The sequence below is a fragment of the Micropterus salmoides genome, unplaced genomic scaffold (assembly GCF_014851395.1).
Source record: "Micropterus salmoides isolate LMB-PRFRI ecotype aquatic unplaced genomic scaffold, ASM1485139v1 Ms_hic_scaffold_4, whole genome shotgun sequence".
Taxonomy (NCBI): Eukaryota; Metazoa; Chordata; class Actinopteri; order Centrarchiformes; family Centrarchidae; genus Micropterus; species Micropterus salmoides.
The window spans coordinates 18,409,227-18,437,159 of NW_024043372.1; the positions used below are offsets into that span (position 1 = coordinate 18,409,227).

At 40.1% G+C, this 27,933-nt stretch overlaps 3 protein-coding genes across 4 annotated transcripts; 2 read left to right on the plus strand and 1 right to left on the minus strand.

Annotated features, from left to right (window-relative positions):
• Window positions 1–8,621: 8,621 nt before the first annotated feature.
• si:ch211-222l21.1 (parathymosin) lies at window positions 8,622–11,323 on the plus strand. Its single transcript, XM_038695918.1, has 5 exons — window positions 8,622–8,804; window positions 9,462–9,551; window positions 9,968–10,031; window positions 10,231–10,304; window positions 10,420–11,323. The coding sequence occupies exons 1-5, from the start codon at window positions 8,754–8,756 to the stop codon at window positions 10,504–10,506; spliced, it is 366 nt and encodes a 121-aa protein (XP_038551846.1). The 5' UTR covers window positions 8,622–8,753; the 3' UTR covers window positions 10,507–11,323.
• Window positions 11,324–11,639: 316 nt separating this feature from the next.
• On the minus strand, window positions 11,640–18,443 carry slc45a1 (solute carrier family 45 member 1). 2 transcript variants are annotated; one of them, XM_038695917.1, is made up of 10 exons: window positions 18,261–18,443; window positions 17,208–17,648; window positions 16,989–17,081; window positions 16,301–16,525; window positions 15,244–16,133; window positions 14,997–15,150; window positions 14,710–14,886; window positions 14,373–14,578; window positions 13,574–13,799; window positions 11,640–12,406 (listed from the first exon to the last, which is right to left on the minus strand). In XM_038695917.1, exons 2-10 carry the CDS (start codon window positions 17,626–17,628, stop codon window positions 12,378–12,380), a joined length of 2,421 nt encoding a protein of 806 aa, XP_038551845.1. In that variant the 5' UTR covers window positions 17,629–17,648; window positions 18,261–18,443; the 3' UTR covers window positions 11,640–12,377. The 2 variants fall into 2 exon arrangements, with proteins under 2 accessions (XP_038551845.1, XP_038551844.1); XM_038695916.1 differs by having other exon boundaries at window positions 11,640–13,799.
• A 2,057-nt stretch (window positions 18,444–20,500) lies between these two features.
• prxl2b (peroxiredoxin like 2B) lies at window positions 20,501–27,407 on the plus strand. Its single transcript, XM_038695919.1, has 7 exons — window positions 20,501–20,708; window positions 21,105–21,309; window positions 22,397–22,448; window positions 22,873–22,936; window positions 23,060–23,135; window positions 23,923–24,041; window positions 27,057–27,407. Exons 1-7 carry the CDS (start codon window positions 20,646–20,648, stop codon window positions 27,081–27,083), a joined length of 606 nt encoding a protein of 201 aa, XP_038551847.1. The 5' UTR covers window positions 20,501–20,645; the 3' UTR covers window positions 27,084–27,407.
• Window positions 27,408–27,933: the final 526 nt, after the last annotated feature.

A 27,933-nucleotide genomic window follows, 5' to 3' on the forward strand; every position in this document is an offset into this window, starting at 1 on the left:
AATGAGAAAGAGGCATTGTGCTAAGTATTTATCTTGAGTTGTGTGGTTTTAATTAGCTTATCTTTTAAAGGTTTTATTTCCAATGAGGTTTTGACAGCAGCGATTCTGGGAAGTGAAACTGCTACTCTGTAAACATGTATGACTGGTCGACCAATGACTCGGTTGGCTCAAGATAATCCCCCTTGCAGTCTTAACGGTGTGGCTATGAAAACAGATTATCAGAGATAAAAGGGCGCTGTGGAAAAGCAGAGGGGTGGCAGTGGTGGGAGATGAGATGGAGGAGGCTGCTTTCTTTGAAATTCTACTCTCACTTAGCCCCCTCCACTCCCAACAATTTCTCTGTGCACACGGCTCTCTACATTGCCATAGAAACCTTCCCTTTAATCACAACAGAAACCTCATTTCCTACTCCTGACAAAGAGTCCTCACTGCCTGTAGAGACCGCCTGCATCAGCCATTTCCAAGGCCCACCTCTTCTGCAGGCTGCACCTACCAGCAGCAAACCCCAGTTCCTTAAAAACCCCTCCTCTCCATATAAGCACATTTTCCACCTTTTCTCTTCCTTAGCTTCCCCATTCTCTAGTGTCCATCTGCTTTGCACCTCATGATCTCTTGTCATTTTAGTCCTTCTTTTCGTTCTTTTGTATACACTGCTGGCTGTTGGGATTGTTGTGTTTAGTCCAACTCATATTAATTAAAAGGTAATTATCCATACATCTTCTTGGAAACACCTACACACCCAGCCGTGCAAACAAAAACATGCAAGCACAGGTAGTGTTTCCCCACACTCTTATCTTGGATCTCCGTGCTTGTCTGCGGCCTGTTCATCTGTTCCTCATTAAACTGTTAGACCTTACCAACTACAACGGCCCCATGTCCTCTTACGCCAATAAAAGTGTTTCTCTCAGTTCCACAAAAACTAATGCTAGAGTCCATTTTGTCTCAAGCGACTAGCGGTTTATTATGTGTTTTAAAGTTCTTGTCAACGTTCATCTCACTACAGGCGAGCTTTTCAAAATGCTCTCCATTTCCTGTCCCCAGTCTTGTTCTGCTCTGAGAACAAATTGTGTTAGCACTTATAAAAAGCCTTGTTCCCATTATCTCAACACAAGACTTATTTGGAAAATACCCATGTCCTCTCTCTCTTACTTGTTTGTTTATTTGGGATTTGTGCCAGGTATTTCCCCAGTCAGTCTGTCTGCACCCAGAATGCTCCATCCCCTTGAGGAACGCCCCACCTCCCCCAACACTCCCACCTTCCCACCCACATCCCACCCTCCCCTCCCATGAGTGTTGCTATGCAACCACCCGCCATTAGAGTTGGTGCATTTTCCAGCCAATCAAATCAGTGAACATATTTTCAAACAGGATTGAGGAAGGAAAGAGGATATCACCCCCCCCCCCCCCCATCAAGTCCTCCTTTCAGTTATGAGGTTTACACCTTGCAGGTAATTGTGGTAATTTAATTTTACTGCACATACATGCAGTAAGAAGTGAGCCTTTGGTGAGTGCCAGCTTTATTCCCACCTTGTACTAGCAGTCCACCACTGGGTGGCAGCAGGATCAGTTTCTCTGTTACCACACAGGCTGCAAGAATCTTTTTTTACTGCTGTTGCTAAGCAATCCTGACTCTCATGTCTTACCTGTGCAACATTTGTGATTTTTTTTTACAGATGTCCCTGACACCATTTTGTCTTTCTTTTCACCATTTTGAAATACACCGTATTCCATTTGAAAAGGAAAACAAAATTTTGGTTGCACTATAAAAACTATTCACATCCAAAATAGTAACACTCTAAAACTAAAGATCTAAAGATATTATTACAATTCAGATCAGTGCAGAGACAAAGCCTGTATGTTTCTGCTAGCAGAATGAATGAGACCCACCATGTTAGAGATCTAGTTTGGGGTTAAATATTAGCCTCGAACAGCTTCAGTTGACTTCATCTCATCATGCAGGAGGCAGGAAATGTGCTCTTGAGTGATTAGACCAGCCGCTCTTGCCTTCCACTTTAGCAGCAGTGGAAAGATCCATATACTCTCTGGGTTGTGCAGCTTCTTGTTTTCTTTGTGCACAAACCTCTTAGATGTTAGCACTGACTCCTTTGATGTTTCAGACATGATCCAGCTGATCAAGTCCCATTTAAATGTTTCTTTATCACAGCTTTGTTTTCTTTTCTACACTCACCAGGTCCCTGTGTCCCTCCTCCCCCCTTGGTCCCCCTGTGTGCGAGTCCCTCATCTCAGCTTTGGTTGCTGTGCAGATGGCTCTTTGTTGGTGCTTCACAATGGGTCTAAGGTCAGTGTGCCTCATACCATCAACACACTCAAACTTCACCACTCCAGCTGCCTCCAGTCTGTATTTGTGGTTTATCTCAAATGATTCTCTCTCAAGCGTCAGCACTGCTCATGTGTACATGGTTATATCGTGGTCTTGAATTAAGAGGAAGTAATAAAACCACAGTTGTAGTAATAGCCTAGACTTCTCAGTCTGTAAACACGTTAACTGATATCATCTTGTTTTCCATATCTGAGCCACTCCTATACCTTCTTTATCATCTCCAAAGCTTTGGTCACATTTCTTGATTCTCACATGTGTCAGCTGTAGGCAAGCTTTGGAGCATGTGATATCTCTGAAACAAACCAGACACCAGAATATTTTATAAGGCAGAGAAATGGAAATGCAAATCTACCATCTGTTTTCTAATCCCAAATCAACCCACGTTCATCATTCAAGAGCTAATGTAATAGGTACACATAGCTTAACCCTTAATAGTAATCCAGAGGGTAACAAGATTATATGTACTGTTATATATCAATAGTAAGCAAAGAAAGTGTTGGGAAATCTCTCTAAGAAAGATCAATGCTAATGATAGATTTAAAAAAGCATTTTACTTACTTAATACACTAATCTGGCTGTCACCCAAATACACTATGGTTTAAACGCACTAATATTTAACATCTTCAATACAAGGATCATTTATCTGTTGAAACTTACAGAGATATATAGACCAGTGATGATGCCAGAAACATAAAAAGACGGTATGTTTTATGTGAACCACAGGGTTCAGCAGCAAAGGGGCCATGAGGTCTTCAGGCAAGTTTGCAACAGGAAGGAGCAGGTAGAGTGAAAGGCGGGAAACTAGAAGGAGGAGGAGCATTTTGTTCAGAGCAGTAGGAATTACTGGAAATTTCCACTTTTCTCTGGCATGGCAGTTGCAGGGGTAGAGCTAAGAGGTGAAATAAGTAAGGTAGTACAGCTGACACAAAACCTGAGCAGTGCAGAGGAAAAACATTAAAAAAACCTACTTTTTCAAGCACAATCGTTTTGTTGTTTATGAGGTGTATGAAACCTACAGTAAAGGACAATTTTAAATAATTGGGAGATCACATGTTATATTAAAGTAGATAGATAGATAGATAGATAGATAGATAGATAGATAGATAGATAGATAGATAGATAGATAGATAGACAGATAGATAGATGGTGATGTATTATTTCTCAATTAGGAGGGGCAAAGTGCTTGCTGACAGATGATATATTGTACTTCCTCCCACTGCAATCTGACACTGTTATGGTCAAGGACTGAAATGCGCTTGTCTCTTACTATTGCGTACATGCTACATGCAAATTGTATATATACAAATTGTATACAATTTACACAATATATACAGTATCTTGGCTTCTGTACTGTAAATACTTACACATACACATCCTATCTGCCATCTATTTGTCCATTTATCTATCTGTTTATTAATTTTCTAGCAGCTTTTCTGAGTCAGAGTTGCTGTGGCAACAGAGTCAGTAGAATATCCCAGGTGACATTTTACCCTGCGAGTTTCTTCCGACACCTCCACCACGTGCTCCCATGCCAGCTGGGAGATGCAGTCCCTGCGGCATGTCCTGGGTATAAGGACTTTGGTTTGTTGCACCCCATCAAGTTTGGATTTTGAGGTTTTCAACTGCTTTTGGTCACTACTGATAGGTGAGAGTCAAATTGAAGATGAGCAGCCAAGAAGCCTACTTTATCGTTCAACTCTGTCTTCAGCACCATGGTCCGGTATGATGTCTGCATTTTATCATCACTCATCTCACAATCCGTTCTACCCACATTCATTAATAATGAGACGCTGAAATATCTGAAGTCCTCGACATATGATCACTGCTTTCCCCTCACCTGGATGGGATAAGACACCATTTTATGGAGAGAATTCTTAGTCTGGTTTTAAGAGATGGTAATGCCTCCTCACACTTACTTTACATCCAGTAGCAGTCACCTCCTGTGCATCAGAAATGGAGCCAGAAACAGAGTCAATAACGAGTTAGGCTGCATCATGATATCCTGCCCAAGATTATCAAAAACAGGGAAGGAGACAGCGCACATGCATGAATAAATCCTATATTGAACTAGGTTGAAATAGTGGCAGACGCTACTTTAAATCCAGAGTGTACAGAGAGCAAAACACTTGCAGTATTGGAAAACACTAGGTCTGGCAATTTCCAAATCCTCACAGCACCTGCAGACTAATCCATGCAACACTGAGAAGACATGTAAACCAAAACAGACCCAACATAATCCAGAGTCGCAGGATTTCAGGATCTCTTGGCACCGAGCCTCTGAGGAACTTTGGTTTACATTATGTGTGTAAACTTAGATATAGTTTTTCATATTACTGTTTGATGCTGCATAAAAATAAATAGATTTTCCATTTATCTACTTGACTTCTGTTTGTACTTTTGCTTTATTTATTTAAATGTACTGCATTGAATGCTCAGTTCACACACATTTGGTGTACTGCTACTGTTTTTATTGCTAACTGTTAAATCATATTATTTGCTGCTGCAGTGACCTAAAATTCAGTAATTTTAGTTATTTACTTAACATTATTGACCCCTGGAATTTGAACTTATTATGTTTAATTATGCCATCCATATATTTATGGACTTATATATTTGTTTTTTTTGGTTATTGTAGTCTTGCTGTTGTTTTATTTTCTTTTATCTATGGTATTTGTATTGTTATTGATTGGTAGGAATGTGCTGTTATTGTTCCTAAAATAATTTGATATGATGTCAAATACAGTTCTTTAAAGAAAAAAGAATGTTTTAGTTTTTGTTCAACCATAAAGACATCTCAAAAATGAATTGTTGTTTCAATTAAAAATAGATCTGCAGCATTATTTTTGCGTGCCAGTTTATATAAAATTTCCTTCTTTAGGAACATCTCAGTTTTTATGTGAAAATTTAGTATGACCCTCTGGAGGTTTTGTGGCAGCACTACTAGTGTTGTGTGTTTTTTATTATCATCACTAATAACTGTACTTAATTGTGTTAATTATACACCAATAATAGACGCGCCCTTTCTCTTTCACTGTGCAGTCGACTGAAGAGTCCCAGTGAGAAGTCAACTTAATGTTGTCCCGGTACTCTGCAGGAAAGCCAGCCAGACCATGCAGGACACCGCTGTTCAAAACAAAGGAGCTCAGTTAGCCCCACCAGTTCCTCCAATTATCGAGACCCTTCCCCCGCCTAATCCTGACCTCTGCTCTTTGATGGGCCCCACTTTGCTCTATCCCCCCAAGCACTGACATTCCTCAGGTCAGGTCAGTCCTTTGTTCTGAAGAAATTAAGGTAAAATTAAGGTGCTGTACTTCCCATCCTATATCCTCTAACCTGTTGGCACAGCAGAGAACACCTTAACATTCAAAGAAATGTTTCCCCAGGCTATGAGAACTGTTGCAAAATGTCATTTACTTTCAAACATGTGTCATTGTGAACACAGAGAGGCTTTTCTTTTATACAGCATTGCATTGAATAGCATAACAAAGTTTTCCAGTGTCTACTTGTGGAAAGTGTGGTAAACACTCTTTTTTCTAAAAACTACTACATAAATGTCATCTCTTTTTCAACTTTTCCTTCACTTGCCCTACTTTCTGCAAGTTTGGTTCACTTCTTTACCTGCAGAATGAACAGGCTGCCCAGAGATTCCATTTTTTTCCTTTGTAACAGATTGATGGCACGTGGATACATGTTGGGGTAGGCAAATAAGGGGGGAAAAAGACAGGAAATGATCTCACAAACACTCCCCCTCTCTCTGATTGCTCCCATTTTCCAGTTATACAAAAAGAGTGAGTTATGCCTGCTGCTGCTTTTTAGCCTGCTCCTCTGTTCCTACCATGGATCTACTTAAGTTTCTGTGCGTGGCCATTAGAGGCCATTACATTGTGGATGTCTGCTTCAATGCACTGCAGTCTCCACATGGTCTTCATTTTCTAAATAAAATGGCAACACTTTATGCAGTGCCAAGATAAGCCCTTGTCTTCAAGTGCAGTGACATGATTAATGTCTTTCATTGCTGCTTTGTGCAACAACCACATGTTGTAAAACTAACGCTGTGTTAATGCGATTATCTTTTGTTCGTTGTTCATAACAATCTGCAACATTTTCATATATTCCTGGTGTAGTTGCCAGGTAAAATGTCATAGTAGAACAACAGACCCAGCTTAAGTAAAACAAAAACATCCTTATATGAGATAGACAATAAATCTCCAAGTAACCAGCTAGAACACTGACACACAACCCTTTGATCTCTGCATGTAATTACAGTCCTCATAATTATATTTCAGCTGAATGTGAGGTGAATGACTAAATCAGGCCTTGAGGCTTCTTCAAAATCAGTGGCTTGAAAACTGGCATGGCATGGAGAAGATAACTGAGGCAGTGTAGGATTAGGTCCTAGGAAGGCCTAAAATTAAGAAATACTTGTGTCAAGATATCCTCATTGAGTGTGTTGGGATACGAAATTCAGAATACATACATGACTGTCAAGAAAAAAATAATATCCAGGTCAAAGTGGTGTCATTTTATGTGGTGCACATGCAATTATGTTTTGTAAACTAGAGGTTGAGCAATTGGAAATTACTCTGTTGCTCTGACAACCATCTGATAACTACAGGTAAATGTTTTATGAAAATGAATGATAGCTGTGTGTGGGCAGAAACAATGATAGGTGTGGCAAAAAAGGTTGTTCAAGGTCAAATGATTTTGTTGAAACTTGAGGACTTCAAGTGTAGGTCAGTGTCATGGCACAAAACGTTTAGATTTCCCCTTTGATGAAACACATTTTGCCTTCGTTTTAACTGACAGTGAGGCACTGACCAGATGCAGGCTTAAACTACAGACTTCAGAGCCCACAAAGCTGTGTGTTGCCACTTCCTTTGGTTTGACAGTTGGATGAGTGAGTACAGAGACGGCAAACAAAGTTCACCGCAAAGAATGTCTGAATGAGAAGGAAAACAGCCAGGTTGGGACATCAGAAAACCCTCAACAAGACCAAAGGTCTCTTAATTAACAGCGAAAAGGAAAAATGTTTGGAGCGATATAACATTCAAATCCTGTTGTTTCAGTTACACCTGAAATACTGAGGTCTGGCATCATACTGTATTCATACAGTGCAAGCTATCATTTCCCATTCTTTGCAAGCATATGTATTAGATCTGTGTGCAATTTTGACTTGACTTCAGATAGATATATTTAACCAGCTTTGGAAAAGTGGACTTTCCCAGGAAATAAAAAATCAGTATCACCTTTAATGTATAATGAAAATACTTGTATTGAATGCATGATCTAAAGGTTTTCACACAGTACTGTAGACACAGAAACACTTACTGTGCCACACACACACCACACCACACCCCATTACTGTCTCTGTTAGACTCACAAATCACAAAGCCACACATTTATTGCTTGGCCTATCCTCAGCCAGTGTGTGGTTTATGATTTTTTTCATTTTCCATTTATCAAATATAGCCTGAAATGGACAACTAGTTTCCCCTACTGACTACTGTCCAATTACTAATACTTCATTAGGAAATATAATAATCTAATGATATGTAGCAATTAATATAATTTGATATGAAACAATTATTCATTGACCAATTTAAACATTTGAAAATATTTTGAATTTGTAAAATGGATGAATAGTTGTCGGCATATGCAGGTATGTTGTGTCTTTAGATGATCTAGTTTTGTAATAGACTAATGAATTGTTTAATTATAATATGTGTGTCCACATTGCACTGTAACTGGTTTGACTCAATCCACCAGGTTTGTATAATAGTGAAAGTGTAAGCACACTTAAGCAGGAACCCAGTAGTGTTAAATTTAGAATGGAGGAGTGGCCGCATGGTTTTCACATCGTCATATTATTCCTTTTTGCATGTAATTTGATACCCTGCGTAAGCAGAGAAAGAGCGCTAAGACAAAAGATGCCGTCCGTGGGCATAAGTTTATAAACTTTTACAATATATCTACTTAAAACAATATTCAGTCTTCAGTTTATGCTTATGGGGTTATTATAACTTTAACAGTTACATCCATTGTTCAAATTTTAGGTTAAAAAATCAAACTGATATGTAGTGGGGAAAAAAGAACTAGTGTCACAGTGCAGCGCTTTAAAACAATTGACCAATCAACGATGAGATATTCAGTAGGCGGGATGTCTTGTCAAGATTGAGAAGATATTCCTCCAATGAAATACTCCGGTGGTCGACATTGTCCAATCGTCTGCGGGATCGACCCGCCGTATCCAACGAGAGTGGATATTCAACGAGCTCGAGAGAAAAGCGGAGACTGGAAGACATCATTTCTCTCTCAGCGTCTTTGGACTAGCAACCGAAGGCAAAGAGCCAAGAAATAAAAAACATTTTTTTCTGAACAGGAGTATTATTTACATTAATTCACCAAATTAACCATGGCCGACACAGCTGTTGACACGACCGCAACTGCAGAGGTTACAGCCAAGGTGCGTTTCATATCGTTTTTTTTTCTTTTTGGTTGAACAGTCGTGTTAAAAGATTTCGGGAGAACTTTTTTTGAAGTTATTCTATTATTTGTGTTAACAATTGGTTTAATTCGCTAGCTCGGGTTAAACGACGGTGGGTTAACGTTATTCGGCGGTAGCAGTAAACGTTAACGGTAACGTTACATCATATAAGTTAAAAACCTTAATTGGGGAAAATGTAAATTAACGTTACAAATGACTGTTACCGTGAAATGTCAGTTGTCGACGACCATACCCCGCAGAGGTGCCTTAGATGTAATTTTCAGCTTCAAGAGCTAAATAATGTGTCTATAAACTCTAACATATGTGATGTGGTTAGCTAAAAATGTCTAGTTGAGAAGACAAAGCGGCAGAAACTGTACAGCTGGTGAAGCGGAGCTGCTGCTGTGGGCGGGAAGCCACAGTAACGTTAACGTTAGTCTACGGTTTGGGATAAAGACGTTCAACATGGGGTCCAATGAATTATCTAGCATATTCTTTCTTGAATTATACTTTATCGCAGATATGTTAAGGATCTTTCTTTCAATTAAACATAGACGTGGTAGGAACGTCTGGCACTTCAGAATAAAGTCGTTGCCGAACATCACATTGATTAAGCTGCATGCTTTTATTTTGTAGGAGCTGAAAGAGAAGAAAGAAGTAGAAGTTGAGAAGAAGAAGGAGGAGGAGGAGAAGACCGACAACGGGGACGCACCTGCCAATGGCACAGTGAGTTGGAGGACTAGCCTCATGGTCTTTTTGTCTTAGCACCCCTCATCATGCAGGTGTCGCTGCACCGCCTCCCCCTCCAGTTCAGCTGCTTTCCACACAGTGCTTTGTTTGGGTTGTGAAATGGCACAGATGTTAGTTAGCAAGTCTGTGGACGTTTCTATTGGTGTCTCAAGTCTAGCGTGGTAGCTAATCCTCTGGGGAGTAATAAGAGCTCCACACACATGCCTGTGTTCACAGAAGAGTCTGTACATGTAAGACTGGGAGGATTATTTCAAATATGCTTGGGATTCAGTGTTTTAAATGTTTCCTCTCTGTTTGCAACATTGTCCATAATCCTTACAATTTTGCTCCATAACAAAAGCCAGATCATGACATAAGTGTTACTTGACAGACATTTCCCTCTTTTCATTCAGAATGGTGCTGATCACAGTGACAAAGTGGAAGAACCCACAGAGGAGAAACACAAGAATGGAGATGGTATGTTCATATAAGGCAGTGTTACTGTTTTAAAATATTTATATTTCCTACTTTGTTGCTTCTTATTTGCCTCAAATGCTTTTACCTTGTGTGTGTGGTCTGGAGTGGAAAACTACTTTGACAAGATTTTTTTTCTTCATGAATCTTTTCTTAATTACATCCAATAAATGATGTATTTTGTGACAAATTGTCCTTACAGAGAATGCAGAGGAGGTGCCCCCTGCTGGGGAGACTGACGCTCAGCCTGCCAAGCGTGCAGCTGAAGAGGAGGAGGTGAGTTGTCACCAGGCTGAAATGTGCAGTCATAATTATTTTTTTAATGTGTTGACTAATCTGGTGAACTTTGATCTTTGCTAATGCATGAAATATTTTTCTTTTTTTTAATTAGGAAAAGGTGGAGACAAAAAAGCAGAAGACAGAGGAAAATGGAGATTCAAAAGAGGCAGATTCAAAAGAGGCAGAAGTGGAGGCTTAGGTCTCTGCCCTGCTTCTTGTTTGCAGCACTGTCTGATCAGCCTGGTCAACATTGTGTTGTAGAGCTTGTGCTTTCTGTACCTTCTGAGAAATTTCTTTTTGTTTGCTCCCATGTCACATTGCACTGGAGTCCTGAAACATAGTGGCCCTGCATCCTTTTTTATGAAATATTATTTATTGGTCTTTAAAATGAGTATTTTTTTTTTTACTTGTACAAATAGGGCCACACCATGAGATCGTTTTTTTCATTTAAGGTTTTGTACCAGTATGCTAGAAGCACAATCTCTATTAATGCCAGTGCTGACCAGATGATTCATTCACATAGGCAGCTGCTCACCCACTCAAAGGCTCATGTTGACCTCTCAGATTCACTTAAAGGACCAAAGATAAGTTTTAAGCAGGGGCTAATGGACAGTTGTTAGCATAATTAGTTGAGGCATGATTTTTTTTATGTTGAGCTGCTACTTAATCCTTGGATTGGCTGCCCTGTTAACATGACAAATGGTGCAAATAAAGGGGCACTGTCTTGCGCCTCCATGATAAGGTAGCTTGATCTTATGGAGGCAGGATTTTGCAATGTTGATTAACCCCTCTTAAATCTTAAATCTTTGGTCATTTGTTCTGTATGCATTCCACGCAAGTTTGTACCATTTATACTTTGTTTTTCTTACATTGTCAATGAGTTTTATGTTATGGCTGGGTAGCCCAGTTTTGAGTCCCAAGACTGCCTTTTTCAGAACCAGAATGACATTTGGTTACTTCAGCCACTGCTTTGTATATTCTGATTAACAAATAAAATGTCTTTTTACTTAAGTATATGCATTTTGTGTGTATGACACCCTTTTATGGACCATTATTGACTTTTAAAACCATGGCTTTATAAGTAGATGATGTCATTTGACCCATTTTTTTTTTCCCCCTTAACATGGAAAATGGCAGGAAGGAAAAGGAGTAATCTCACTGACTTGGTAATGGAAAAGGGTGCACAGAATCAGTGGATTGTTGTATTGTATGTCCTGGCTCCCCCAAGTGGTGCATTTTAAGATTGCAGATCACTATTTATCAAGTCAACCGGGGAGACCGATATAGGCAGTGGAAAAAAGTTTAAACAATAAATGACACAGGAGTCAAACATGGCAAAATGATCATTTTAGTTTTAACTGAACCCTGAATCAGAGTTGCTTTTACAGTAACACTGCCAATATTAAGCAATAGGTGGTACCATATAACACAAACCAGTGTTTTGCTTTTTTGCAAGCAAGCTGCAACAGCATGATCCTTACAGTTAGTGTTTCCTCAGAAATGTTAGCACGGTGTGCATCCAGTCTGTCCAGGAGGCTTTAATAGTGGGTAACTATTGATGTTCTGCTGAGATGGCAATTATGACTTGCACCATAATGGTATTCAGAGTGTGAGCTAGTCAATGAAACAATCACAATGGTGGGCTTGAAACAGATTATAAAGTTGACCTTGTGTTAAAGCCCTGAAGTCAGGCTTGATGGCGCTGTTGAGGCTGAAAAGACAAAGCATACTGTTTGCCATGGCACAACAGATGTAAACAAAAAATATGTACCATTTTGCCGATCCAAGGTGGAAAAAGGGAATGAAGATGAAATCTTCCTGTGAAGAATTTTGCTAACAGATGTAAGGTATATGCTATACTCAGTTGATGGGCTGAGCATGGTGGAGCAGAAGCCTTCTAACGTAATCATGCGCCCTAATGATGACAAAAAGCACTTGCTGCTGGCTCCATGAACCCCCAGTCTTTTTTTTTTGAATGTTGTCCACCTTCAGGGTAACCCCATAGTTCACATGAGTCTTCTCCCTGTTTGCTGCTCTTCTGTTATGTTGGGTTTCCGACTGAATGCTGATTCACACCCCAGTTTCAACTTCTCCTCTTCCTGATAATGACAAGAATCACTGTCATTATTACAATGGCATGGCCGGGAGTAGGCTGACAGCTCAACAGCTGTCCATGGCTTAGTGAGGGCCCAGACAGAATTTGCCACCAGTACACATTTCTCTGTGTTTTTGAAAGTTTGTGTATGAACATGTGTGTGTGTGTCATCCTATTAGTCATGGCTCTATGCTGATTAAGTACTTAATTAGCACTGGACTTGGAACTTAATTAACCCAGCACATAACTGTGAAATGTGAGGATTGCACACTGGTAAGTGTCATGATGACTAGACTGTGTGGAAAGTGTTGTTTTTATTTGCTGTTAAAATGTGTAAACGTGAAGCCCTTCCAGACTATAATTGTGATTAAGCGTTGTTAAGCTTAATGTGAATTTTGCGTGGGTTTTTAGAGCTCCTCAATTAACGAAGAAGCATAGATGGTGAGTGCGAGTTGTAACTGGCAGCACATTCATTTAGTCAGAAAATCCTGCATACGGTGTGATGCTAATATGCTAACTCAGAGAAACAGGCAGGTAGACATTCCCTTGGCCGTATGACCGAAAACAAAACATTAACATAAGGCTTTGAGAGATTACATTGCAGCTCATGCAGACGTTAGGCAACAGATAAAAGGAAGAAAAAGAGGGGGGAAAGCTGTGGTTAGCCTGTAGGTAGTGATCATTATTTCTATACTAAACACCAACAAGCAAGAAAAGATGATGCAAGATTATATAGCAAAGAATCAGACAGAAGATCAGCTAAGGCTTATCTATACTCAGAGAGGTCACTCACAGTCTCCCTATCATACGCACACAAAGTAACTTGTCCCACACTGCATTCAGAAAGGTCACACATTCGTTTGCAAAAGTTAGGACAAAATGCATGGGCACACACACTGTATGAACACACATATTAGAGCAGTGGCCAATGTCTGTCTGTCTGTCTGTCTAGCTCTGAGAAGAACAGTGCTGATCAGTGTGAAACAATATATGGAGTTGTGCTGTACAATGTGCGGCAGGGTGTGCAGTGTTTGTCCTGTCAGTGCTGTGAAGGTCAACACACTTGGACACTAAGCATGAGTGTGTGTGTGCGTGTGTGAGGTAAAGTAAATTAAGAGGCTTTTCTAAATGTGTACTAATAGTGGCTGGGTCTCGCTTTCGGGGGGCTCACCCTCTGGGGGGGGAAGCTGGTACACCACGCAGAGAGAGGAGTACAGGCAGCCCACGAATGACATCAGGCTTGAAAAGTACATCACTCCCTGGGCCCCACCCACCAGTGAGGTCAGAGGTCCCATCGCCACAGAGACCAGGATCTGAGCCAGGAAATACTGACAGCTGAGCAGAGAGATATCCACCCCCATCCCTCGTCTGGTCCCTTCCTCTGATGAGCCACAAAACTGAGGAACATATACACAGTTTTGTTAAATGATCAATCTATGTGGTGTACCATAAATGACTACAGCGTTAAAGGAATATTTCAACATTATTTGCTTTCTTATTTAAGAGTTAGATACAAAGAATCATACCAATCTCACGTCTGCACGCCATATATGAAGCTACAGCCAGTATCTGGCTAGCTTAGCTTTGCATTAAGACTTGAAACAGGTGGAATCAGCTGCCTGGTTTTAAACAAAGGTAATAAAAGCCCGGGTACTAGCACCTATAAAGCTAATGAAACAATCAGGCAATTAATCCACCACAAATTGTGTTTTTGTGCAGATCGAAACTAGATATAACATGCTAATTAATGAGGTGCTGATAGGTAGATTTTGTAAGCCTTTGTTTCCTGTCTTTGTGCTATGCTAAGCTAAGCGGTTTGGCTTTATACTTTCAACCTTTTTTACCTAACTCTGCAAGAAAGCAAATTTCCCAAAATGTTGAACCGCACCTTTCAGTTAATTCTGGAAAAATACCGTCAAGCAACTACAAGTTACTCTACAAATTAGTATGTTACATATCTACATACTGACCTGGGGGCTCTGGTAGTATTCACATAGCAGAGAGTAAGGCAGCGTGCATAGAGAGGAGAACAGCACCCCATAGGTGACACAGAGGGAAAGTACCACATAGAGGTTGGTGGATAGTGTGGCCAGGCCTGTGCCCAAACCAAACGCCAGGTAGGCAAAAAAATATAGAGTGCGAAGAGAGAAACGCTCCTCCAGTTTCTCCAGTATGGCTGGAAGGTGAAGGACAAACCAGAATGAACAAAATGTAAAGCTTTCCAAGGAAAGGAAGACAAATTCCTGGTAAAATTAGTCATCCTTGGCCAGAGCTACACTAAAATTGCTGATTATGAGTGTAGCTTACCTGAGTAGAAAGCAGCACTGAATGCATAGATGCACATGCCCCAGCAGCCCATGCTGACACCAGCATTGTAGCGTTGGTAAGCCTCAGAGTCATGGGGTGCCTTGGGGTCTCCTTCAAACACAACCTCTCCCATGAAGTCAGTGTAGAAGAGCAGCATGCCCTCAAAGGACAGCCAGCCTAGATAGAACCAATAAGTATCTTCTCAGCTACTATTAAATATAAAACATGCATTTTAAGGTTTTGCAGGGCTTTATGTACAACTACATTTAAATAGTGATTATTCTCACCCAAAAAATGATTAGTGCATAAGCTCCGCAAAGACGGAGGCATCCTGTAGATGGCTATACACAGCAGCTTCATGGACATTTGGGATTCTCCTGTCTCCACATTCTCACTCAGATCACTCTCGTAGCGCACCCCATTCAACAAAATGTTTGCAACCTTCATCAGAGATAACAGAAGACAATGAGTTTAAAAAATGCTGGGGTGGCGACTGACTAAACCACTTTTGTCATTTTCAAAATGCTGACTGACCTGCTGACTGAAGGTCACTGTTCTCCTGCGTCCGTTCTCCAGCCCAACAATCTGGGTTGCCATGGGCTCCTCTATTAGTGCAAGACTCTGGGGTCGCTTCAGGATACCAGCAGAAGAGCCACGATGTGACCCTGCACCAGGCTGAGCCCCAGCTTTGACCTGAGATGCTCCATCTTCCTCGGGCTGTGGCACTTCTGCATCCTGAGCTTCCCCAGCTGGATGAGAAACCACATCAGCCTGGGTCTGTCCCACAGAATGGCTCCCTGCCCCCTGTGTGGACTCGTCAGGCGGAGGGGAGTCGCCCGGAGGCAGGGGCACAGTGGTGGAGTTGGAGGCCAGGACCTGTGCTGTCTGCTGACCTGTGTAGCAGTTTATGAGCACACTGTCTATATAAGAGGTTCCCAATGAGGAGGCAAACTCATTAATGCCAGTGAGCGAGCTGTCCCTACTTATAAAGCTGCCATACTTTGGTGTGAGGGGGCTCAGGGGCGATATCGGGCTAGTGAGGCCAGCACAGAGGCGTGCATTGGCACTGCAAGAATGGGCCAGAGGGTCAGAGTTACACGGCTGAGACTTTCTAGAGAAATTGTAGCTGTAAAGGCCATCCTCATCTTCCTCATCAAGTCCCAAAGCTGATCCTGGGGGAACAGGGGGAGAGGGAGGGAGAGGGAGGCTGGGGCTTTTTAGATGATTTTTGCTGGAGTTTTTGTTCGGCTGACTCTTTGGTAGGGGCCGTTCGGGGATACTCATCAGAGTCATGGCTAGGGCAATCACCAAAGTGATACTCGTGAACATGTATATGACGCGCAGTTGACCTCCCATTGATCTTCCAAATTGTGTCTGGTCCCAGTTGATGCCGCCTACAATGTAGCCAAATCCACCTCCTAGTCCTGCAGGACAAGTTAAGAAACAAAAAATACTTTTTGCAATGACTGGTGATGCCTTAAAGCTTTATTTCAGGTCTTGCCAAATCAAGTTACAGCTGCCATCACCTACGCAACAACTGTATAATGATAAAGTAACCCTGAGTTTGTGACTGTGTAAAGTGTTTTCTTACCTGCAAGTAGAGCATGGATGTTCAGCCCCCGATCCTGGTCCTCTGGGCTGCACACATCCATCATGTAGGCATGGCTCGGGTTGTCTGCTGAATCAGCACTGAAGTCCATCAGAACCACACCACACACAGTCAGGATAATTCCCCACTTGTGATTTGTTGCCGTGTCAGCCAGCGCACCTCCAATGTCCCGCCCGTTCAGCACCAGGGATAGGCCAAGCAAAGCACCTACGAGGGAGAAAAGCAGAAGAAAGATTTTTTTTAGCATCAGCACTAGAGTTCAACAGACCTCTTAATAAGTGTGAAGGAGCACTCAACTGGATTTACAGTAGTCCAAAGTAGACTACAGTAGTAGTGCAAAGTCAGTCAAAACAGTTATGTAATGTCTCCTGCGGCCCTGGGGCAGCTTTGACAAGTCTGAGAAAAATCAAAGTATCTCAGTGTGGGCTTGGAGACTACACTTTTTAACAGAAAGCCTGTGTTTATCACTGGGCTGTGGAGTTTGAGAGACATCTGCATTTACCAGAAAGGAAAGGCCAAACAAAACATGTGTATCAAGCTGCATTATGGGAAGTGTAGAATCCAGTGTTTTAGTGATTTTCCTTCATATTATCCACTAAAAGTCAGGATGTCAGTTTTGACCATTGTACTTACTAAATACAATAATAAATGGCTGGAGTACATTTCTTACCTATAGCCAAGGCAAAAATAAAGGGTCTTCTTCGCCCAAATCGGGACGTACAACGATCACTCCACGCTCCAATGAGAGGCTGAACGAGGAATCCTTCAAACACAGGAGGAGGACAGAGTTAGAGTCCAAAGAGCTGCACAAGATTACAGCCAAATCACATGATGATGTATCTCATATCCCTCTCCACCGAGTGTTCATCTCGCCTTGCTGTTCACTTACCCAGTATGGGACTAATAAACCACACCAAGCTGTAGAATTGATCAGGCAAGCCCATCTGCAGAAGCACAGGAGTCACATAAGCTGTTTCCATGGCATAGCTAAATTCAATACCAAACAGGATGCAGCCATTGAAGAGCAGCTCTTGGAAGGTACGCCTCGGGGGAAGCTCACTAAGGTCCAGCTGGTCTAGGGGACAGGGTGTGTTGGGCGGAGGAGGTGGTGAAGGTCTTATCAGCTTCCGACGCTTTGGCTGTCTTTGGAAGTTGTTTGCCCGATGACTGAGGTGCCGAGTGGTGGACGTCGGGAAGCTGGCAGTTTTGGGGAGTGAGCTCCTCCAGATCCCTTCCTGAGCTGTGGATAACCTCCCTCCTGGACTGGCCAAAAGGGGGTCACTGGGGGTGCCCATGCCCGGGGATGACATCTCTCTCAAGCCAGCTTACACTGCAGCATTATAGAAGGGTATTACACTAAGTTAAAACTTGTTTGGGGTTTTACATTGGAGGTCATTCAAGATCATCACAATGTAGGCTAGCCTAGCATGGTAGTCATGTGAGCAACTTAGTGCTGCTAATGGTTATGTAGTGCAACCAAGAGTACACTGCAGTCATCAGCAAAACAGCAATGATGGGCACGACACACTGCAACCAACGCGCATGTTAGTGTTGTGCGCAAAGCCCATGTGCTCGGCGTGGCTGACTACAGCAGTGTAGTATGCGGCACCGCTCTCAGGAAAGCCTGTTTCCATTTTAATTTTTCATAGAGGAAGCTCTAATCGGACACAATGGAGCCGCTGGGGGTTATAATGGTGGCTTTCAGGACAGTTACAAGGATAACGTATCATTATCGCTCAAATTTAAACTAAACATTTGACCAATAGGCTACAGATCCTTTCACGTAACCGATCGTTCGCTTTTTTGTATGTCTATTTGGCTAATGATCTGCTATTTTCCCTAACTTGACATTTGGTTCTTAAGGTGAAGACCACACAATCGACTGCTCTGTGTCAGAAGATGAAGCAGGCGTGCAAATTGAAACGTGAAAGATGATAATTACCTTATCGGGGAGGCTCGTCATTTATTGCGGCAAACTGTGTAGGTGAACAGACCAAACATAGTGATTTATAAAACACGTAGGATGAATTACAGGAGTCATGATTGTTGTTTTGTTTTCCCTTTTTCCATGTAGTCATCCCCCCGCTCTCTCTCTCCGTCCCTTCTCCTCTTCCCCTCTTCTCTTCTCCCCCTTCGCCTCTTCCTCCCGGCCTCTCCCGTGACGTCACGCCCCTCCCTTCAACATCAGCACCGGGGACAGTCCCCGCTGAAAACACGGATCTGCAAATCCGTCCTTTGCTCGAATATACATACAAACATGTATTTAGATAACAATGATCAGCACCATTACCCCTTGGTACCCCTACTTAAGTACAAATTTGAGGTACGCTATACTTCTACTCTAATTTCATGCTACTTTATATTTATAAATCTTGTAGCCTACTTTTTACTCCACTAGTCCACTACATTTGTCTGACAGCTATAGTTAACAAATGGGTTAAATAAACTGATGAAATTAATTAGGCCTACATCCTAACCTGATGTGCAAAACACTGAAACTTAAATGATCCCTGAGGAGATGTAATGCACCATCGCATTAAGACAGCTACAGTAATGGAAATGCAAAGATATCCTGGTTGAATCCTGTACATTACATTAATTTAGTTGATGCGTTTATACAAAGCAACTTACAATTGCTAAATATTTCGCACACATAGATAGATAGATAGATAGATAGATAGATAGATAGGTAGGTAGACACTTCATTTTCTGCATTCTGGTGAAAGTTTCTCCACACATCTATGGTGGAAATGCAAACACAAAATTCAGGCAGTGACTTTTCAAAATATATAAATATAACAGAATCCATAGTCAGTGCAGCTCTCAGGTATTCTGTGCTGCTTTCAGATCTGTTTCTCCTGAAGATCAACTTTTCTCATGTAATATCCTCCCTGCTGAGGCAACACATATGTAGTCATGATTTAGTCTTCCCTCCTCTTTTGTCATGTTCAAAGGGAGAGAACGGAAACTTGGCCAAAAAGAAGTGTGTCAAGAAGTTGTTAAAGTTACTGATTGGTGCAGCACGTTTATGGGTCATTTTCTAATCAGTAGCTTGTTTTTATCAGCTTGAGTTCCTTTTTTTGGACAATGCACATTTGTTACTTCTATATTTTAATTGCATTGCATGTTTTCTTAATGTGAAAATAAACCTTTTCAAAGGCCTTTTCATTTGTTATTTAACTGCAAGCTATATTTCAACGTTCAATGTTTTTTTAACAAGTTATGCTTTCAAAAAGTGGTGGGGACATGTCCCCTATGGAGGATAAATACATACATAAATAAATGCTCAATAAATAAATAAGCATATGATTAACTGCACAAAAAATAAAGTAAATAAATAAATGTAGGCATAAAACTGACAAAATATATTAAAACACACACATAAATAAATACATTTAAAAAAGAAGTAATTAATAAATAAAGTTGAAGATTATAATGGACAATAAATAAATAATTTAATTAATACAAAGGTGAATAAATAAACAAGCTAATTAAAAGAGATGTATACATTTATGTCTCATTGTATAATTTAATTACTGCCTACATTTATTTATTAACTTTATTTTTGTGCCTTTAATATGATGCTTATTTATTTATTGAGCATTTATTTATTTATGTATTTATTTCTTAATCTGTCAGGATCAGTCCTCCATAGATCCCCAGCGTCCCCAGTGTAAATGAAACCTGTTTCCATCTGAAATGGAGGAGAAGCATAAAGTGGCAACAGATTAAAATCAAAGTAGGCTACAGGAGGAGCAAGGAGTTAACAGAATACAGACGGATGGAACAAAAAGCGACGGAAGTGAGCAAATAGAGACCATGCAATAAATCTCACTACCTTTGAGCTCACATAGTTATCGTTATAACACACCTTATGCAACCTGCATTTTGAAAAACTGAATATTTTCAAATGTTCACTTTGAGTTCATATCAAAACTGGTGGGGCAGCGTTGCAAGCGCAGCACAAGGTGTAAGAAAACAGTAAAGTTAAAAATAAATAAATAAATAAATAAAGCTACTCTGATTACAAAACATAAAACCAGTTTGGGTTGATTTGGTGGTGCTGAAAATTGCACTTACGAAGTCCCGCCTCCGTTACGTACACCGTGCGCTGTAATTGGCTGTTTGTTCAGCAGCAGCAGAATCTGATTGGGCGTCAGTCTTCAGTGGGCGTATCAGGATACAGTTGTTTTGCAACTGCTGACGGGCATTACAGTAGACGTTTTATAGAGCCTATAAGGACTTTGGCGTTACTCAAACATTATTACTACAAGGTTATACAGGCTACTGCACGAACTGTACATCTCTTGTAACTTTGTTGTAGAAAATGACAAACGTCGATCTCGATCAAGTTGGAAAGAACTTGTTGAAGAGCGCTGAAACTGGAGAGGTAAGCCATAAAACTGGCTGACTGTTTAGCTTTGTGCATTCCTCTTCTTGGTTGTATCTATTCGGTTGATTGGTTTGTGTTTATAGATTATCTCTGTTAGAGGCATGTGTTCCTTGCTGAGTCAAATTGTATGAAACCTGCAATTAGGCTACCTCACAGCTTTGATTATAGGCCTATCTGTTGTTAAATCACGCCTCCAGGGTGACATAATGATGGTCTGAAGGGAATAGTTGTGAATATGTATTAATAATATTGTTTGAATCTATGAGGTTTCGCTGATAACGGATCAAATTAGTACAGTCTACCTACACTCATTTCGTATCTGTTGCCGATGTGTCACATGCTTTGTGGTTCCTCTGCTTCATTGTGGGTTTTTCCCCTCTGTGTGTATTGCAGAGTGTAGAGCTCCAGTCTCTGTGGCAGAACCAGCCGGTGGTCTTTTTCTTCCTGCGCAGGTTTGGCTGTCAGGTGTGTCGTTGGATAGCATCAGAGATCAGCAAACTAGAGCCGAACCTGAGAGCCAGCGGTGTAGCGCTGGTGGGAGTTGGACCAGAAGAGTTTGGTCTGAAGGAATTCAAGGAAGGCGGGTTTTTCAAAGGATGTAAGTTACTCATCGAATGCTAACAAGAGTTCTCTTTTATGTTTGCATTGCACTGACACAAGAGTACACTCTAAAATATAAAACACAATCTGATCCACTAAATAAATGTTTGCACTATTAATTGGTCACTTTTATTTCTGTCTTTTCATTCATCTTTGAAAGTGACAAAGGAAAATGTGCCAACTGCATAAATAAACAACAATAAACCAACTCTCCCCAATTGTGATGGGTTTAGTCAACCAAAAAACAAACAAAGAAAATAATCAAGTGAAACAGGATCTGACAGTGCAGTTCAGATTGCCATCACCTGGCTGCAATTCAAATACACTATATGGACAAAAGTATTGGCACACCTCTACATTAAACCTACAGCAGTTTTTGTGACATCCCGTTCTTAACCTAAAATAAAAGAAATTAATATCAAGTAGATCCCCCCTTTTGCAGCTGTGACAGCTTCCACTTTTCTGTGAAGGCTTTCTACAAGATTTTCGAGTTTGTCCGTGTGAACTCTTGCCCATTCAGCCAGAGGAGCATTTGTGAGGTCAGACACTGATGTTGGATGAGAGAGCCTCGCTCACAATCTCTGTTCTAGTTCATCTCAAAGGTGTTCAATAGGGTTATGGTCAGGGCCTTGTGCGGGCCTGTCAAGTTCTTCCACACCAAACTCATCCGACCATGCCTTTATGGACCTTCCCTTGTCCACTGGATTTAATACACCTGTAGCAATGGGACTGAATGAAACACTTGGATTGAATGATTAAGAGGTATGTCCCAATACTTTTGTCCATATAGGGTATTTATGAGATGTTGAAACACTTATAAGTGTGATCAGAATCTATTTGGTAACTTTGAAATAAGTAGACCTATGTATCTACTTTTCTTATACTTCTAATACTTTTTTTGTTACATAGCTTGCGGCAGCAACCCTCATTGTAACTTCGTAATCGCTGCATTGTCACCCTTTGACAATCAAACTTATGTAACAGAAATGTGTCACAAGGATTTAGACATGATTATAGAGCCCGTCACTCAACAGCCAGTGGTTTTGTAGGATTGTATAAATAATCATCATAATCTTCTCTTTTAGCCATTTACATTGATGAACAAAAGAAAAGCTACAAGGATTTAGGCTTCAAAAGGTGAGTACAGTAAAACCACGTTCCCTTCTTGTAACAGTGAAGCAGTTTGCTTTATGTGAATGTTTTGACATGAAGATGTTAATTGTTTTCAGAGGGATCAGTCTTAACCATAAGTATATACTTGCTGCAACGATTAGTAATCAATTAGTCAAGTAACAGATTGTAATTTTTTAAGCATATAATTCACTTGCTAGTTCTAGCCCTTCTAATGTGAGGATTTTCTTCTTTCTTGAATGATAGTAAAAAAGATATGTCTGGGTTTTGGACTGTTGGTCAAAAGAAAAAGACATTCTCTGTGGGAAATTGCAATGGGCATTTTTCACTTTTCCTTTGGTTTGAACACTTGTGCTAATCTTCTGTCTTTTGCAAGAGATTAGCCAGCTTGTGATGATCTTTAATTGAGAGACTGTTTTTTCACACTCAGGTACACAGCCATAAGTTTGGTTCCTGCAGCTCTGGGGAAGAAAGTACGAGATGTAGCTGCAAAGGTAGATATCGTCATGACTATCTGATTACTTCATGGTTTGTATGCCCTCTGGTCACAGAAGCAGGGCTAAAGTTGCTGAGACCCAGACTAACTTTTGACTGCCTGTTTTCTTTGCTGTGTTCAGGCCAAAGCTGATGGCATCCAGGGAAACTTCTCAGGAGATCTGCTTCAGAGCGGAGGCATGCTCATTGTTGCCAAAGGTACAATCAATATACACCAGAGGGACGTGCTAGTAAGGGTCTGGCTTGTGAAGTTGAAAAAGTGAATGGAGAAAAGCAATCATAGATTAAAGACAGAAGGAACGTGTAAATGACCTAGTAGCATGTCACAGACTTATTTCCGATCATTTAAATGACCGTAAATAAATGGTCTAAGAAATGCATTTTTGCAGTTTCTCCACTAGAGGGCAATGCTGCATCACATCATTGTAGTGGTTGGAAGTTCATAGTGAGCTCTCCCAATCCCTCCCTCTCTCATCGTCAGCCCTCCCCAGGATTGCTGCTTTGCTCACTTCTTCATTTCTTGTATCCACAAAAGTGTTGGGTTAATAATTCTCCAAAATGAATCTGCAAACAGGTGGGAGAGGCACAGTCCAAAATATTTACAGCACAACATTAGAGAAACTAACAAGATTTTAGAAACATTTTAGAGATTTTAGCACCACAATTGTTGATGTTTTCATATGGGATAGCAAAGGGAAAGCAATACAACAAAGACACTTTAAGGCAGCTTAATACATTTTGTGTGTCCACTTAATAAAAGTAATTTATACTTACCCTTTATTAGTGTGTCATTATGGTGCGTCATTGGCTGCTTGTTCTTATGGAAAGGAATCAGCTGTAGGAAATAAATTACAGGTTACTCTGTCCTCACTCCGCCATTTAAAAATGTTGGCTCCACCAAAAGTCTTTTTTGGCAATAGTTGGCACCCCTTACTCCTCTTTGATTGATTGATAATTCGTCTGAAATATATTTTGTTCTGCAAAGGTGGAGAAAAGGTCCTATTGCACTTTATCCAGGATTCACCGGGAGACCACCTACCTCTGGAGGATATTTCCAAGGCTTTGGGTATCTCAGCCAAAGTAGAAGAAGGACAGCGGCCAGTGGTAAGACATCCTATAAACATACAAGAAATGATGAAAGAAATTATTATTGTGAAGGTTTTTAGTCACTGAGTCACTTTAACCAAATGGTATTGTTGTGTTAACTAAAGCACAATGGACTGATGTATTAGTCTGTTTTTTCACCCCCAGCAGACTCAGTTTCACCTTCAGAGTAGCCTCTTCAAAGACAATTTCACACTTATTACTCCATCTTCATGGTCTGTCAGTGTCTGTGTCATAGGCCCCCAAAACCTTCTTCTTCTAGTTGCACTTGCAAATGCACTACAAACACAACAAATAAGTTATTATACAAGTACCATATAAGTAGTCTGACATGGAGAACCTGTATTGACTGTCTTATAACAAATTTATGCAATAAACTGTATATTCTTGTTTTTCTCACAAAACTTTCATGTAGCTTCAGCAGTGCTCCACAGAATTAAATGTCAAGAATGTCATGGAGAAACTAATAGGTTTAACATGTCACAGAGTCTTATTATTATGGCATCAATGGAAAATCTTTGTACATACTGTAACACATAAGAGCCTGTCATGTAGTTGTAACATTATTAACATAGTGGTAGAAGTAATGTTGAACTTTGCCAAGTAACATACACAGTGGGATTTAAAGAGAAGAAAGGGCCGGTGTTGTCATGTCAGTGTTCAAAGTTGGTACTTAAACACGAGGACATAAACAGGCTCACATAGTTAAACATGTTACGCAAGAAAAAGGACAACATTTATTTAAGTCTTAAATGTAATTTAATAAGTGAGAATACACTTTGTTTACATTTTAAGTTTAAAGACATTTTTGGAAAGTGTGAGGAAGTGGAGACTCGTTGTCCATCTTTCTCCAACTCCCTTGCCCCCTGGCTCCGTTGCTTGCTTCCCACAAAACCCACCATGTCAGAGATATTGCAGCATGTACAGTAGGCTTGACCTGTCTCAAGATCAACAAATGTCAGGAATGTCAGGAGCCCAGGAACAGAATAGTTTTCTCTAAGGTTCAAAATGTGTCAGAAACAAATGTGAGTCACAAGCTATCTGACATGCTTGTGTGGAAGAAACCCTGAAAAATTTAAAGCTTTGCTAACAGAGTCCGGATTAAAACCAAGTTATGTCGTCTTGCTGACAGACTGTGTTTACCATTGTTATCTGTGTCTAGAGATGGAAATCCTCAAACTAATTTCCCTGAAGAACACCGTGTGTCTCAACTTCAGCACAGTGTGTCTCAGGCCCCATAAACAAGACATGTTAACGGTTTAGACAAACAAAGTAGAATACAAAGTAGTATCCTAGAAATTGGGAGTGCTGCTCATGTATCAGCTTATCTGTATTATACTCACAGATAAGTAGTTAAAGTAAACAACACATGACACAAACTGTATCACTCACCACAACCTGTCAAAAAGTGGGTGGAAAACACTTTCTGCTTTGATTCATTCAAGCATAAACAGTTCTTTCTCTGCATGATCATACATTAATCCTTATTCTTGTATTTTTAGTGAAACCTGAAACAGTTGGTTCATCAATTTATATGATATGCAGTAAGATATCTTTATTAATCCTCAAACTAGCACTAACAAAATGGGCTGCAACTTTGCATTTTTTTTCCATTCATTAATAGTTTGGTCTATTAAATGTCAGAAAGTAGGGGAAAATGTCCATTGCAATTTCCCAGAGCCCAAGGTGGTGTCTTAGGAGAATTATTTATTTTGTGTGAACAACAGTCCAAAGCCCAAAGATATTAAAATGGCTGTTGTAGCTTCTCACATTTGAGAAGCTTGAAAGAGAGATTGTTTGGCATTTCTTCTTAAAAAAACTCTTCATCGACTCATCATTTAAGCTCTACAATAAATAATAAGGCAGCTGAGATGGTCAGCTAACAAGCCTGAGAACTATGTTAAACACTAACTGGATATATGTCATTAAATGAACTGTACCTGATTTGCCTATGTGTTCAGGCCAGGTTAAGTGATTTCTGTTATTTGACCTCCTGTTGAAAGCTATGGCCCAGTCTTGTAGGTGCAAGATTGTGTTAGTACTTAACTGCTCTACGCGGGTTTAAATATTTTCATGGTTGCATTCCAGCAGGTCACAGTAAGAATTTGTTCATTAATAGGCAGTTTTCAAAAATAGGTTTTGGCAAAAGGACAAGAAAACTGGTTGATCTTTGGCCCTTTTATCAGAATTTGAATACAGAGGCACAAGAAAACAGGGAGGTTTAAATCAAAGACTGACACTGTCCAGAGGCTCGCTTGGCTTTAACACTTTATGTTTTGTTGACATTGATTTTACTCCCTCATCGTATTCATCGATCTGAAGTGTGTTTTATGAGCTGTTAAACAGGGTCTCCAGGTCCCCAAACAGAACATTAGGGTGTAGTAGTAACATTTTCTCTAGCCAATTGATTTATGAGCAGATATTAAATAGAGATATTTAGCAAAAAAAGGAAAAATATTGTGATGCTGAAAAATGCTGAATTGTAGCATCATCCTCCATCACTGAGCAGCTAGAAAATGTGTCAGAGGAAAAAAATGGAAGTATTTGAAATGACAAAAGAAAGGAAGTGTCTGTTCTGTATTTATGGTGCACATGAAACTGTGATTGATTCACAATATTGATCAAGACCCTTGTCAGCCCTCTGCAGATACATTATGACCATTTTGTGGTTTGGGATTGTTAAAATATTTCCTCTTGATGTGGGAATATTTGTGTTTTTGTGGTTGTTTAATTTACATATCAATAGAAGCAATTTCTCTCTCCTGGAAAATGAACCTTGCTCAAAGTTTTCATTTGCATGCACTTAGGCAGATGTAGCGCACGTGTAACACAAGCTGTCACGTTGCCTGTTTAGACGGGCAGATTGATTAAAATAGGAGCAAATCTGTTCTGTCAAACTCTTTCTATATAAAAATGCAATAAAAGAAAGTTTAAATGAGAAATTGTTCATCCAACGTGTAAATTCATCGCTCTCGCTCATTATTTGATGTTTAACCATTGTACCATCTCTTGCAGTGCAATGATGACGTTTGTACACGATGATGACCTCGCTACCCATTGTACCTGATGAATATAATAGAAGAAGTGGAATGTCATCAAAATACTAAAGTGAACATAACACTGCTGGTAGTATTTCTAATTGCTTGTAATTTTTTTGTGACTTTTTTTAATCTGTAGTGACATTCCTTTATAATGATTACCTTCAATTGTAAAAAAAAAATAAATAAATAAATAAATAATAATAAAAAATGTCATGGATTTTCAACTTTCCTTACACATACTGATCATGATTGTTTTGTTTTTTTAAATTGGCTATTTATGAATTTGCATGTATTACTCTGTTTATAAAATAAATATATAAATGATTTTGTATGTATCTAAGTATAGTAAAGTTTAAAAGCAAAACTTTGCTTCAGTCAGAGAGCAGTTTCAAAGTGGAGTGGGGATTTAATAAAGGTGAGAAGATATCAAACATTTTAACATGGTCTATTATGCAAGATCAATAGTTTGTTGACCACATTAATAAGTCAAAACTCCTATGGCTCCATCATAGGGTTATACATCACCATCATAGTGCTTCAATTTACTACCCTTCCACAAATCTTCACATTATTTCTGTTGCAGTGTTTACTCTCCATCTATGTGTTCACCTGAGACTTAAAACTGGCTGATATTGTCACCCCCACTGTATCCAAAGTGTCTCTAAACTTTTTTAATTAAAATTTTTTTGTGATGGTGATGCTTTCACAGTCACACTTGCTTAAAATGTACTACATATCTGTAAATTTCCCAAAACTTTAACATGATTTCAGATTTATTCAATGCACTGATGAGCCACCCTTATTCTTATTTACTGAGCATGAGCCTTGGTTCATATACAAAAAGAAGACAT